General features: G+C 41.5%; 1 protein-coding gene across 1 annotated transcript in view; it reads right to left on the bottom strand.

Moving 5' to 3' along the window:
* The window catches only part of BAZ2B (bromodomain adjacent to zinc finger domain 2B), a 111,456-nt gene that overhangs the window by 37,935 nt on the left and 59,349 nt on the right, over window positions 1–14,172 (bottom strand). Inside the window, 9 exon segments of the mRNA XM_054069332.1 lie at window positions 151–447; window positions 1,665–1,802; window positions 1,805–1,871; window positions 1,873–1,942; window positions 1,944–2,272; window positions 4,564–4,962; window positions 5,610–5,810; window positions 9,512–9,705; window positions 11,173–11,334. Of these exon segments, the coding sequence (XP_053925307.1) occupies window positions 151–447; window positions 1,665–1,802; window positions 1,805–1,871; window positions 1,873–1,942; window positions 1,944–2,272; window positions 4,564–4,962; window positions 5,610–5,810; window positions 9,512–9,705; window positions 11,173–11,334 (1,857 nt within the window).

The following is a 14,172-nucleotide window of genomic DNA, read 5'->3' as shown; positions in this document are numbered from 1 at the left end:
GGAGGCTGTTCCACTGCATGACTGCTCCTACTGTAAAACATTTATTTCTTACGTTGAGATACGCAATACCAATGTCTAAACTACTTCTGTAACTACTTTTACAACACGTGCCACTTAGATGTTGTTCTATAACAAAAGACGTTCAGATACCACAGTGTGTACTTGGAGTAAGAGCAGATGGTGCTGTCCCAAGAAGCAATGCAGGCTGGGACTCGGGACATAAGGCAGCTGGCGCAGAGCTGGGGGTCTTTGCCACTTGGAGATTAAGTGGGGTGGAATGAGCTGCAAGACCAATGGAAGAGCTCTTCACAGAGGATGACGTTTTATTCAGGTTCAGTGGAGTTTTTTCTCCCTCAGTATCTGTATCTGATTCATCTTGATCTTTATCATCCTCATCATCTTCATCCTCAGACGCTTCTGTATCGGACTCAGAATTACTGTCAGACTCTGTTCAAAAAGAAATGTGGCAAAAGGCACATTACAACATGATAACTAATGGTAAATATAAGTAAGTCCTAACAGTTGCAAATTCTTTTTTCTTATTAAATAAGAAGCTTTTCTGACTTCCATTTTTTAATACCATCTCTTGAGTACAAATAGAAAATTTTAATTAATTGCCTGAACTTTAAACTGTCATCAAATAGGACAGCATAAAGTAACTCTTCATGAAATGCACTGTTGTTTCAGATAGAATTCTTCGTTTTCCCATGAGGAGAAGCAGGACAAGGAAGCTGAGCAGTATTTTAAGAAATTGCTCCGCCTAGAGGTGGATACAGCTTAGGACTTCTCTAAGCAGTGGCTGAACACCCAGGCTGCGAGATCCAGCAAGATCCAGCAGGATCCAGCAGAAAGTGGTGGGGCTGGGCACAGGCTGAAAGGTATCAGATTGGAAATGTGGTGATCTGGGCAAAGGAACAGTTAAGAGTCAGGGGCAGACAGGATAAAGAGCTGATAATAGGCTACAGCTGTGAAAGAAAAAAAAAAAGAGGGTTAGCACAGGGGTGTGGGATGGCGGTGGGGAGGGAATGATGAATGTGGAGTTCAACCCAGGGGATATCCACACACAGGGTAGAAAAGGAGGGACTGGGAATACCATCAACTCTTCAAAAAACAGGCCTTACTTTTCCAAGTTGCTTAGAGCCTTTGAAAAGGTAGCCTAAAACACTATGGACACTGCAGCCCTTACAACTGTCCTGGTACTTATCCCTAATCCTGCATTGACTCCTGTGCTCCCGAACACGTGTCTCTTGCCTTCTGGCCAATGTGCAGGCCTTTGTTCAGTCCCTCTCTGGCTGGGAAAGCAACTTCTGCAGGTGGGCTCTGCCTGCCGCACTGTGCCATGCAAGCAGTACAGAGCTGTGGGCTAGGCAACCTATCCGCAAGGAGCTCTTACAGCCTTTCCGGAGGCTGTGGAGCCATCTTCCCAGGAATGCTTGAAGTGTACTCGCCATATGACCAAGTATCAGCATACCCAAAAAAAGACTTTGGAGATGACACAACGTGGGACTGCGAAACGTACTGCTTCCCAGGATACCTGTAGGATACATGTGTGCCATGCTGCCCCACAATTTCCCACCCTGATTTCAAAATACACTGGGAAATGCATGCTTTAAACACTCAAAAAAATAAAGTTTCTGCTTTCCATATTAAAAAGATTAAACCACCTGACTGGCTGTCATCAGAATCATCATCTTCATCATCCTCATCTTCATCTTCGTCATCGTCATCATCATCATTCGAGTCGTCAGAGTCCTTACTGCTGGGAGCATCAGAGTCTGCCCCTCTGAACTGCTCCACCACAGTTTTGCAGAGTGAAGGCGGTGCTGTGGTTTTACTGCATTTACTGCATTATTGCTGATGGGTTTGTCCTTTTCCTGAACCAGATAACACAGGAGAGTAGAGGGGCACAACGGGTGTCCGGTTACCAACTGTTTTCTTCCACAGCACTCAAGTTTACTGGCAACGACAAAACGGGCACCACTGAAACAGCTACACTGTCCCTGATCTTGGCTGGGACTTCAGCTTCATCGTAAGTGGCAAGAGGAGCTTCCTGGATGACGCTCTGAATAACGCCATTGGGTTGGCGGTTACCTAAAAGTGCATTTGTCAGGAACGGATTAGAATGGTTGTTTTCCAAGGGCGTGAGTTTTTGATGAGCTGGTGAACTAGATGTTGGTTTGGGACTTGACAAAGCTGCAATAACCTTCTTCAGGTTCCTAGATGACTCCTGCTTCTTTAGCTGTGTCGCTGGGAATGTCTGTTTGTGTTGTTCCTAAAGAAATAAGAAGACAGAGGAATAAAACGTGGATTTTTTTCTTGTTGTTTTAAGCATTCAGGCAGGTGAACTCTATGAAATCTTAAAGCTATTTTTAGAAGGTCAACAGCAGGTGCTAGTACAGCAGAAGAGATGAGTAACTACCAGTTATGCAAGCCTCTCTCGTGATTTTCACTGTAAAACAAGTTGGAAAAGTAAAAATGAACTCAAGATGAAAACTGATCTAAATTATGTAGGGAAGCTGCCTTCACTTGCTACATTGCTCTAGACAGTCCATTTCATAGAGAAGAAGCATCACAGAGAAAAGCAACTTTTAAAAGAGACTACTCATGTTCTGGGCAACAGGATAGGAAAAACCCAGCTTTTCCTCATTTCAGCCTATAAAAATCTCATTCGTGAATGTAAAACTAGCTGTATTTGTTTGTTCATTTTAAAGTATAAGGTAAATACCACACAGTAATGGCTACAATACCAATGGAAAACCATGAGAAGCTCTTGTGTAAAAAAAATTATGCAAAAAACCTTGGGAAGAAAGATGTTACATGGAAGTACTGGGATATGCTAAGTTTTAACTCAAAAAAAGCAGTACTTGAAAGTTCTTCAGGTAAAGCTTAATCAGTGGTGGCTCATAAATGCACATAAAGCTTACACTGTCTTTAGTCTCCAGATTCGTTCAAAGAAAAAAAAGTTGCATATTTCTTGAAGTTGCTAACATTTAAAACTGAATATGAAATTATGAAAACCTGTAAAATAAATATTCACACAGTATCTGTCCCCAGTAAAAGTTATAAATAAATCTAACCACTACATGGGTATTCATCATCACCTACAGAACCATAACCGAAACCTGACGGCAGAAGCCTCTTCCAACGGCAAAGACCGATCTTTTCATCATTATAATTTATTTATTCCAGCTAAATGGCTAGCCGGTTTGAGTATTACAAAGTACCTGGGAGTGGAAAGGAAAAACACAGTTTCTCTTCTGGTCTAGGAACAGAAACTATGCGATGAAAACGCTTTTCAGTCCTCTCCTAGGACTGCGAGCCCGCTGTGAGTCAGACCTTGGTTTACTTTGCAACAATACTATTTATTTTAAAACAAAGTTAGTTTTTAATAGTGATACTTGCCTTGGGAAATGTACTTTTACACATTCATTTGATACATATATATCTCTCTCAAGCCTCAATGTTCCATTAATGCAAGCTTTTTATGCTTTTCTAATCCTCATTCATATCTAACTGATGGAAATTATGGCAATTCATCCCTAGTCACCACAATCAGTATTACAAATTAAATCACAAATTAAATAAACTGAGACCCAACAAAGAACTTTTCTGAGCTCCAGAATGTAAGTGACAGCCCATGTAAACACATCACAGACTCCTGACCCATGAAAAGGAAGATAAGATTTAAAGTGATGGCCACACTGAGCTTCAGCAGCCACCAGTGCATCCATATCTTTATGTTGTCTTTAAGGAGCAAACAAAATCCATTACTAAACCAAGAGTTTTTCTAAAAAAGGCTGTCAGCCACTTTGTTTAAAAGCATGATTAAAATAGGTACTTTTAATTACGTTTACTTAGAAGTATACAAATTGAAACAAAGCGAAGCCATGCTTACCCATTAGATATGGAAAGTATTAAATCAGTGTTCTGACTGAAACCAGGAAAAATTCCCAGGCCACAAGATATACCCACAAAGACCTGGTATTGACTTTAGCTGCTCGAATTCAAGAGATGCACACGAAAACCCTTTGCTTTCCTTGTGCCCATCACTTTCACCAGGACACCGATTGCTTCCAGTAGAGCAGTGAGTTCCACTCTAGGATGAGCATGAAACTCAAGCTTGGCACTACATGACAGTGAGTTGTGTACACGATCACATCACAGGTACATCAGGGTACACACACGTGCACACACACCCAAGGAGATGACTATTCTCTGAGATGAAGTTATGGAATAGTTCAGGGCACTTCTCATGTATAATGAACCATCTCTAAAATTAAAGCATAACATCCGCTGTTCTTTAAAATGAAAACCCACAAAAAAAACCAACCCAACAACAAATCATCCACCCCAGTTCAGAACACTACCTGCACCGTTTAGGTAATTACATCATGCAGAAATCTGTACCATCTCTAAAACCATGTCAAAATAACAGGATATGAAAAAAAATCTATATAATTTAAAAACATTATATTTGAAAGAGCTTGACAGCACAGTGTTGCATTGTGTTAAGCCGTCAGCTCAGGTTACAGATAATCAAAACCCCAGTGATTTTTCACTCACCCGTTTCGATCTCACATCGCTGGTCAAGGAGAGAGATTCTTCAGAGGTATTTTTATTCCCTGTTTTGAGTAGGTCAGGGGAAGGAACTATGAGTTTTAAGTAGGTTTCCTTTTTGGCTTGATGTACCAAAGACAAAGGTTTCACATTGGGAACCAATCCCGTAGACTGTATTACACTTGTGTGTTTGTTCACAGATTCCTCCTTTGCCTGAGAGCTTTGGAAAATAAACGGAAGCTGCTGTGACAAAACCTGAGGCTGCTTCTGCTGGGACTGGAATGATGGGTGAGTCTGGGTATCAGACACAAGAGGTATCTGCTGGTGTGTTCTTTTCTCTTGGGACTTCTCATGCGGTTTTTGTCCATCAGTTTTCACGTCTGATATGCCACCATGCATTAGCACCTGCAAAAACCCCATATTTTTGACTGTTTACTTTACTTTAAAACAAAAGTACATCAGCAGTCCCTGTGAAACAACTGCACACTTCTTGGAGAAGGTGAGCAATAACAATTTCAAAATCAATCTCGTCATACATTCATTGTGTTGGTCTTCCTGCCACAAAACAGTTTCAGCACGTGAAAAGAATGCTTAGTAGAGAAGGAGTATTAAACCATGGTTGTTTTAAAATGTATTTTTCACTGTAAATCTCATAGGATACACAAGATTCACATCTTGTTCTTCTACTGGCATCGGGAAAAGTAACTTCTTTACTAGGACAAAAGCAGCTGCCAAAGCAGTATCCATAAAGACATATTTACAACGCATATCACTTTCCAACACACAACACTTAATTTTGGTAAATTTACCACTTTGTAACAAAAATAACAGACTGTTAAACTCCTAGCCCATAGAAAACCATAAAATACACCACACACACATGCACACAAAGGAAGCATCAACCCCCAAAAAACCCTTAAGCGACACGAAAAAGAATATTCTTAGCAATCAATGCGTAGTTTAAACAACTGCTCACTGGTACAAACGTGAACAGGTATGTTTTTCCCAAGGAACTTTCAGCCACAAGACTGAGCAGCAGCAAGGTGTTGTACCTTGTTCTTGTTTTTATGATGTGCTTCATTTTCAGAATCAGATTCATCATCTTCGCTCTCCTCAGCACTCTGGTCCTCCTCCTCCTCCTCCTCTAGGTCATCGGAGTCACTGCTGCTTATGCCTTCGCTCGAGGTGTCAGAAGAGGAGCCCGAATCACTGTCGCTGTTACTGGAGCTTTCCACTGCTTTTTTCCTGGGTTTCTACCGAGAGATGAATGCTACGTTAATGGTTCAGCTTTAATCGGTTGTATCGTCTTATTATCACACACAATCTTAAAAACAAAGACCAGCAGACTTTGGAGTAAAGCGATCTACAACCCTTGATCACAACTGATTGCCTTTGCACAACACTGAAGAGAAAGAAGTGCGTCACAGGATGATCACAGCAAGAAACTGGTCATAACGCTCCGCTGAAACATTTTTCTGACCACCCACACTTGCACAGCTCTTGGCATGGCTATATTTTAAAGCAATAGGTCAAATGTAGACCTAGAAAATTAGCCTGGAATTCAGGATTAGCAAACCTCCACAGAATGTACTGCTTCAAAAGAAATTTAAAACAAAAAGCTTTCTTGAGAACTACCACAGAAAGAACAACACGTATTGAACGTGAAAGAACAATACTTTCACAGCACGCGCTGTTCAGCAGTGTAAGCTGTTAAGGGCTGAAAATAATTGCTCATCAGATCGCTTGTGGGAATTGCTTCTGAAAAATGGACCAAAATATGCTGAAATACTCTGAAAATTACTTTATATTTGAATTCTTGCAAAGCACAAATCTGAAGACCAGAACAGGAAAGTGAAAGAAGCAACACACAAGAATGCAGAAAAAGAAGAAAACTGTAAAAAACACATAAACTTAAAAATGTTGACACTGCAAGACCAGATCTTACAGCGTGATGGATAAGGCAAGTCAGCTTTTTGGGGAGCTAACTAACCCAAACTTGCATATTTTCCTAACATGCCTGGAGGAGGTACACGTGGAAGCAAGTGTTGCGACGGTGACTACGTGAGAGAGGCCAGAAAGCATGCGTTACAGCATCAATGGGTATTTAATGATCGGAGAGAGCTCACAGAATGAGAAATTTTATGTCAAAGAACCTTGTCATATGAAGATATTCAATTAAAATAGTGGGAGAAGATAAGAAATTTATTCTTGTGAGTGAGTGTACTAGTTTGGGCTGGGACAGTTTGTTTTCTCACAGCAGCTGCTATGGTGCTGTATTTGGATCTGTGATGGAAGCACTGGGGTAACACTGGGAAGCGTCCGTCACCGCTGAGCAGCACTGGCACAGCCTCAGGGCCGTCCTGCTCCTCACCCCATGCCACCAGTGAGTGCTGCAGGGGCACATGGAGCTAGAGGGGTCACGGCCAGGACAGCCGATTCCAGCCAACCCGTGGGATGTCCCACACTACACAGCATTGTGCTCAGAAATAACAGCTGTAGAATGTGGAAGCTGCAGGTGGATTAAATTTCACCTATTTGTCACTTGGATCCTATCTGTACCCTTTTTTCTTTAAATTCAGTTCTCATTATCGATTCCTGCGATGGACGCAGTAACACTTCACATCAGCACACTCTGTGCACACTGTCACATAGATTGCTTCACTGTTGGGAAATCTTAAGCATTTGAGTGTATTTATTTGGATTTATTGTTTCGCTGCTCCATTCAGAAAGCTGTCAGTTGACACTTCACATGAGGGACGATGACTGGAATGTACGTAACAGATCTAAGAAACTGTGCCAGTCTCTGGTAGGTCCTAGTGTCTCATTGCTGGATTACAGCATATTTAACTATGTACCTGTCTAATAGCTGGTGCAGACGCAGAGTACTTCTTCATGAAGGTTCAAATCATAAAATGAAGGACAAGACCATGATCTGAAGCAGTAAAAGAAGCAGTGCCTCCAGAATCATATTTCTAGGATCTACTCTAGCTCTTCCCCTTCATGGCTCTCAGTTTACCTCCATTTGAGGAAAGTGGAACTGCCAAAATACTGCAATAATACTGAAGTGAGAAAAGTCCACTTTATTCACGATATGGATGAAATACATATTGATAACATCAGCTTCTTCAAAGATGCATATAACAGCTGGAAAAAGAAGAGCTCACCGATAGGCTTACTTAGCCAATAGTGATTACTTCCACCCACGAACACTTCAGAACTACTTCTGCCCATCCGCTTCTACAAAATGTATAACGTACCAAACCGTACAGATCTACCTTTTCATCCTGCAGACCAGAATGTAAGAAAACTGCCTGACCAGAAAAAGAGTCAGGAAGGGAGGCGGCGAGTACCAAGCAATATCCAACACTGATTCACAAAGAAGTACCTCTGGTAAGAAAATGACAGCTAATTTCAACATAAAATTGAGTATAACTTGTAAGCAATCAAATGCTTCAAAACAGGCACTTCGCTACATTTTGAAACACAACTGCTTCCCAGAGAGTTTTTGCTTCATAAACCAAGAGAATCTTTTAATATAGATAAAACCAATATAAAGAAGTTTGATTAGTAGTACTCCACAAGAAGGGATGGCAAATTAGTAGCTTAAAGATTTCAGTCATGATTTCAAAGTGCTGAGGCTGATAAAGAAAATACAACACGGTGACTGACAGCCAAGAAGAGACATTAAAGGTAAAGGATGCAACTACAGTTAACAGCCCAGTGTCCTGATCCCAGTTCTGGAATCCAGGTATGTAAGAGCCCCCAACACAGGATCCTGAAGGAGATACATATCTCACCGGCTGCCAGGAACAGCAGGGGACTTTCTCTAAGCCAGATGAGTCTCAAGGTCACCAGTTACGCCTTTTTTTCCTGGAGATGGTTGCTGTACCAATAGGAAAACCCTGCTGACCTTCCTCACCCTAGAAACTCCCTACCACAACCAGAGGGGTGTTCAGCATGGCATCACTCCTGTGAGCCTGACGGCACATTCAGAGAAAATGGTTATTTATAGAGTACATCTGCTTTTCAGTTTTATCTTGACTGCACACAGGGCAGGCTTAAAAGACAACAATCAAACACACTGAATTATAGCACAGTGACCACCGCAGCAGGGAACAGACGTAACGCACTGACCGAGTCTGTGCATGCAAGAGATCAGCCATCGCTATTGTGTCAGACCATCACAGTGACATCTACACAACATTGCTGTACTCAACAGTCACAGCGTGACAGACCACAAACACCCAGTGACGAGTGAGTATCTGGCATGGTTTTAAACTCCTGCTTCAGACAGATGCCAGTTTACCACTGTCTGATATGTACAGCCCTCGGCACAATCAATTACACACCCCAGGCAAAAGGAACCACATGGGAACTTCTCACTCACCGAAATGACCCATGTCTTTCACATTAGATTGCTGTCTGAGTTTTGTGCTGAATTGCAGCCACTAATAACATTTTTTTCTTCTAATAAATCGGAAATGATGCCCAGAAATGCATCTTTCTTTTAATGTCCAAGCATTTCACTTTGCTTCTGAAATTTTTTATACTTTGTTACACAAATACTTAACTCAATAAACTTATAATTTAAAACATGTTGTAATTTATAATATAATTTTGTTACAGTATAAATATATCAAATATGTGCTAAAATAATTTTTATAATTAGAGAAAGTCAATAAAGATATGTTATCACATAACACTATTAACTACAGGAATTACTGCTAATGGTGGGTTTTGGTTCTTAAACGTGTCAAAAAACAAACTAAAAAACAAAACACACACAAAAAAACTCACAAAGACAAGGGTACACATCTTCCTCTAATAAATAAGAAAAAAAACCCAAAACATTTTGTATGATGAGAGAACACTTAAAAATGCTGCTGTGTGCACAGTCAGAACACTTACCATGTCAATTTTTTGCCTGAAGCTTAAGTTTTCCCTGTGTATTTACCTTATCTTTGATTTTGTCAGCTCTGGTGTCCAAGAGCTGAGCTTTGCCTTGCTCCTGGTTGTACTTGCGGCCACCTGCTCCTGAGGTGACAGCCTTCGCCTGTGCCATGGAAGGTGCAGTGCTCGTGCACAGTACAGACGTGCTGATCCCAGATGCCGCCGGGGTGCTGCTCCCATTCAGCGATCCATTTATACCTTGAGGTGACAGATGTACAAAGTGATGCTTAACACACTCTGGAGTAGCAGACACTTTCATTGAGATCCTCATCACATCAACCCAGCTTCCACAAACACGTAAAGAGAATCAAAGCTACTCACAGACTACTCCACCTAAAAAGCTGCCATCAAGAGTCACTTGGATTTGCTCATGAAGTTATTTTCACTAAAACATGCAGAGCACCCATTATTTAAAGGACAAACACATTTAATGACATAAGGAGGCGTGAAAAAATAATCTGAAATGGTCCGCTATTGAGCCCAAACTATCCTTGAGTTCAGTCAGGGGCAGAGAAAGAAGATTTTGAAGAAACACAACACAAAAATATCCCAGTAATTATCCCACAGAATAATTTGTTTACACTTTTGAAGTATGAATGAGCTCCAAGGAAAACCACATGAAGCTCAAGATATTTTATGAGATTTGTGATGTGTAAGAAGAGGTGGAAGAGGTTGTGAGAACGTTGTTTGAAGTAACATTCACATTTCAGCTTGCTCACTCCTCTGCCAAGCCTGCTGTTTTTTTCTGAGAAAACACCCCTAGCCACACAAACTTGCTACTCCGCAGTCCCAGGACTCTTTTCAGATTGACTATTCCAAAACACTCACCAGGTCATAATATCTTGAGTTGGAAGGGATCCAAATGGATCACCAAGTCCAGCTCCTGGCTCCACACAGGACAACTCGGAGGTTAAACCATGAATCTCTTGAGCATTTTCCAAACCCTTCCTGAACACCAACAGGCTAGGGGACATGACCACTTCCCTGCCCAGCCTGCTCACTCTCCCACTAAACAAGATTTTCCACATATCCAGTGTGTACTTCTCCAGGAGCAGCTGTAAGCCATCCCCTCGCACCCAGAGAAGAGATCAGGCACCTCTGTCTCCACTCCTGCTCACTGTGACAGACAGCAGTGAGGTCACCCCTCCTGCCTCCACTCCTCTAAGCTGAACAAATCGAGCATCAAACATCAAAAACAAACGTATCTTCCATCTGCAAAAGGCATGCAACACCACCGCATCGAGTATTGGTTTCAAACGCAAGAACACATTCCGATGCAACTGGGCTGTTTCCACTGGGATTCTGCAGTTGTCATCATCCCTCCCACCACTAACCAAGCAACTGATGCCTGCTGCTTATGTGCAGAGGAAAGGCATTCGCTGTAGAAGCATAAGGCCTCCTCCATTAAACCACAACTTTTAAAGGTACACTTTTCCTTACTGCTCAGCCCTAGACAAATGACCTAAGGAAAAAGAGGGGAGGATTATTAGTATGAAAAGCATTTTGTTACTGAAAGCCCACACCTGTCTCTCATGCTCAGCTAACAGAATCAATTTTCATAGAACTGTTTAGGAATGGAAAGAATGACGCAAGGTAAAGCCCGAACTCCACATCTCTCTGCATGTACAGGAGTTCTATTATTCCCTCTACAACTTTAGCCATTACCTTTGTCTGTACTGCTCCGACTATTTTTTCCTGTAGCTCTTGAGTGAAATGAAGCAGGATCATGACTCTGAGCAGGAGGTGCAAACAGCGGTGGAATTCCCAAAAGTGGTGGGAAAAAAGCTGCTCCGGGACGAGAGTGCGCGTCCGCCGTTCGCCACCATTCTGCACCACAAAAGAAACAGAAAGAAACCTCAGTTGTTCTAATAATATATGTCAATGTTTCTACAAGCACATTGCTGTGCATTATCTAGAGCACAATTGCTAAGTCTGGGAGGAAGACGAAAACAGAACACATAAAAACCTCTTTAAAAACATTAACTTCCTGCAGCAATTCTGGTCCCAAGTTCTCGAAGCCATTCTGGTAAAGATTTCAGTTCAGTTCTATTTAAATGCATTCTCAAAAGAAATAATTAGTAGAGAGCTATGGAGAAAGACAGCAACCACCCCAAAATGAATCCACCGGCCTCATAAACCAGATCTACATTCACAGATGTCTCAAACATTCATTGTTACCTCAGCAGCCTTCTGACATCAGGACTATCAAAAAGCACAGCAGCTTTCAGTCACCTCCACAATCTCAGCCCTAGAACAATCCAAGGCTTCCATCACCAATCTGCATCTTAAGGGGTTTTCCAGGAAAGGACTTGTTCGATACAGGGATCTCGAGCCACTCTACAGTCACTCCACATGCACTTCCAAGAGGTCTGACACTGGAACAGTGTCTCTATTTCTTCTGTAACATCCCTGTTAAAACAGTTGTTTCACAAGCAGAAACAGGGCTGCTCTGTGCTATTTGTTACAGAAATCTACGTGGCTGAGCAGGCAATGAAGATTTCGTATCTTAAAAACAATCCAGTACCCTTTTTCAGTTTGTTGCTGTTTTAAACTTTCACCTTAAATGGTTCCTGATTTTTGCTTTCCAGGAAAATGAACTTCAACTGAACTGACAGGGTCCATATAATTTTCCGTTTTTAAAGTCCTCTACTAGAGCAGCAATGATTCAGAATCTTTACGCAACCCTTACCTAATACTTTTCTGCAGTATTTTTCTTTATACTTTTCTTTTTCTTTGAGACTCTGCTATGACAAAATTGATCGTAGGTTGTTTTTTAATATAGGGCACTTCTAAGCCTGAGCAGCCATGTAAAGAGGCACATACACAGTGTCATAAGGTTCTGTACTCAAACAGGAGCACATGTATTAGCCAACAACTGAAAAAACACAAAATGTGATTAAGGACATCTTTCCAAAGCCCTCTGAAGGCAAAGAAACTTTTGAGAGAAGTTCCTATGTTAAAAATTATGCATATGAGACAGAAAGAGTGTGTGTTTGCAAGAAAAATGCAGTAAAGAAACATCTCTTCCAAACTTCTCTGAAAACCGACTCTCCCAGAACCGATATCACATTACAGGAAAGAAGCAGCAGAAAGGTAATACAGAAATGCCACCATAACAAGGGCTATAAACACAGGTTTGGGCTACACAAAACCTAAACCTGACAAGCAGGCACACACAAACCAATTCAGTTGTGCGAGACAGTCCTCTCTGGGCCAGGTCCTGTCCTGGCCAGGCGGCTCTGTGACAGTGTTCAAAGGGCAGCAGCGCGCAGGGTTCGGGTACAGCTGACTCATACAAAACAGCCAGTGAAACACAGTATGTTTTTGTTTAAAATCTCAAGATTTGTGAGCATGCTTCCCAGCCTCACAGCGAAAACTTCACTATATAACACTGACCACCAGAAACACACAAGAGGATGAATCCACACAAGCAAGAGGATGGATGCATGGTAAGCAAGTCTCTTCTGACTGCTGAGATGGACTGCTTGTCCTCTCCTCGAAAATTATTTCTGCAGGGCTTAACTGCAATTACGATTTTTTTTTTTTAACCTCCAAACACAGATGAAGTTGTGGCACACATTGAGGACAAGAACAGTTCCACACTGTCCCAAAGACCAGCTGAGAAACCTGTGGTCTGGCCCACTGGCATGCTTCATTGCCTGAAATAAAAATGAAGGTCTACACATGACAATGACAAGAACTGTTCCGTCAGGACAGAATTTCTCCTATTTTACCCAAGTACATTACCAGTGTGAGTATAAGAATTAAACTACGTAAGTTGAGCAGGATTTAGGTGAATGCATTTTAAGACAGTTATTTCATATTGCTATAGAACACATTAAAAAGGTAAGGAAAGTAAGAAGTCATACACACGCAGACAAACTGCTACAAAATGAAGGACTGAGGTGCTACTCAAAAGCATAATCAAGATTACAACAACTGCATGCGGCCAGACTGCCAAAAATAACTTCCAAGCTATTCATTGTCAAGATTTATGGGAAAAAAATCCCCCTAAATTAGACAGCAAACTCAAGATTTTAAGATTCATTTATTTCCCCTACACTTACTTTCCCAGATACACGAATATAAAACCTCCATCTTTACAGACATGAGTGTCCCAATTTTCAGTTAATAATCACACGAAGTCAGAAAGCTGTCTTCAGTCAGGTGCAGAGGAGCTCTCTCATTCCTACTTCAGTAAAAACAAAAAGTTCTCAATGAAGAAAGTTTCTCCTGCAAAGTGGAACAAAGCCACGGAAACTACAAAAACACTTCCCTTGCAGCAAAGCTCAAACCAAGTACCTGTTGACTCTGCTGCACTAGCACGTGTTGGATACCGTTACAGCGAAATTAGACTTCACTTTATAAAGCTCTGTTCTCAGATGCAGGATTTACAGAGCATGCAGGACTGGAGAACATCAGCTGAGTCATTTGACACCTTGCGGCATAAGTCCCATGCACCATTTGGTACCCAACTCTCTCCTGCGATATGTCGGCATTTTAAACGATGGCAGACTACTGACTTTGCAAAGTGCCACCAAAAAATCCTCTTCACTTACAAAGAAAATCAAGTAAGAAACGACCATACTGGCCAATCCTATATAGGCAAATGAGATGTCTGCAATAGTATTGTGCTTTTGCACTCCTCTGGCTTTACACAGTTCA

This window comes from Cuculus canorus, chromosome 6 (assembly GCF_017976375.1).
Source record: "Cuculus canorus isolate bCucCan1 chromosome 6, bCucCan1.pri, whole genome shotgun sequence".
Taxonomy (NCBI): Eukaryota; Metazoa; Chordata; class Aves; order Cuculiformes; family Cuculidae; genus Cuculus; species Cuculus canorus.
This window is presented reverse-complemented; position numbering and strand designations above follow the sequence as displayed.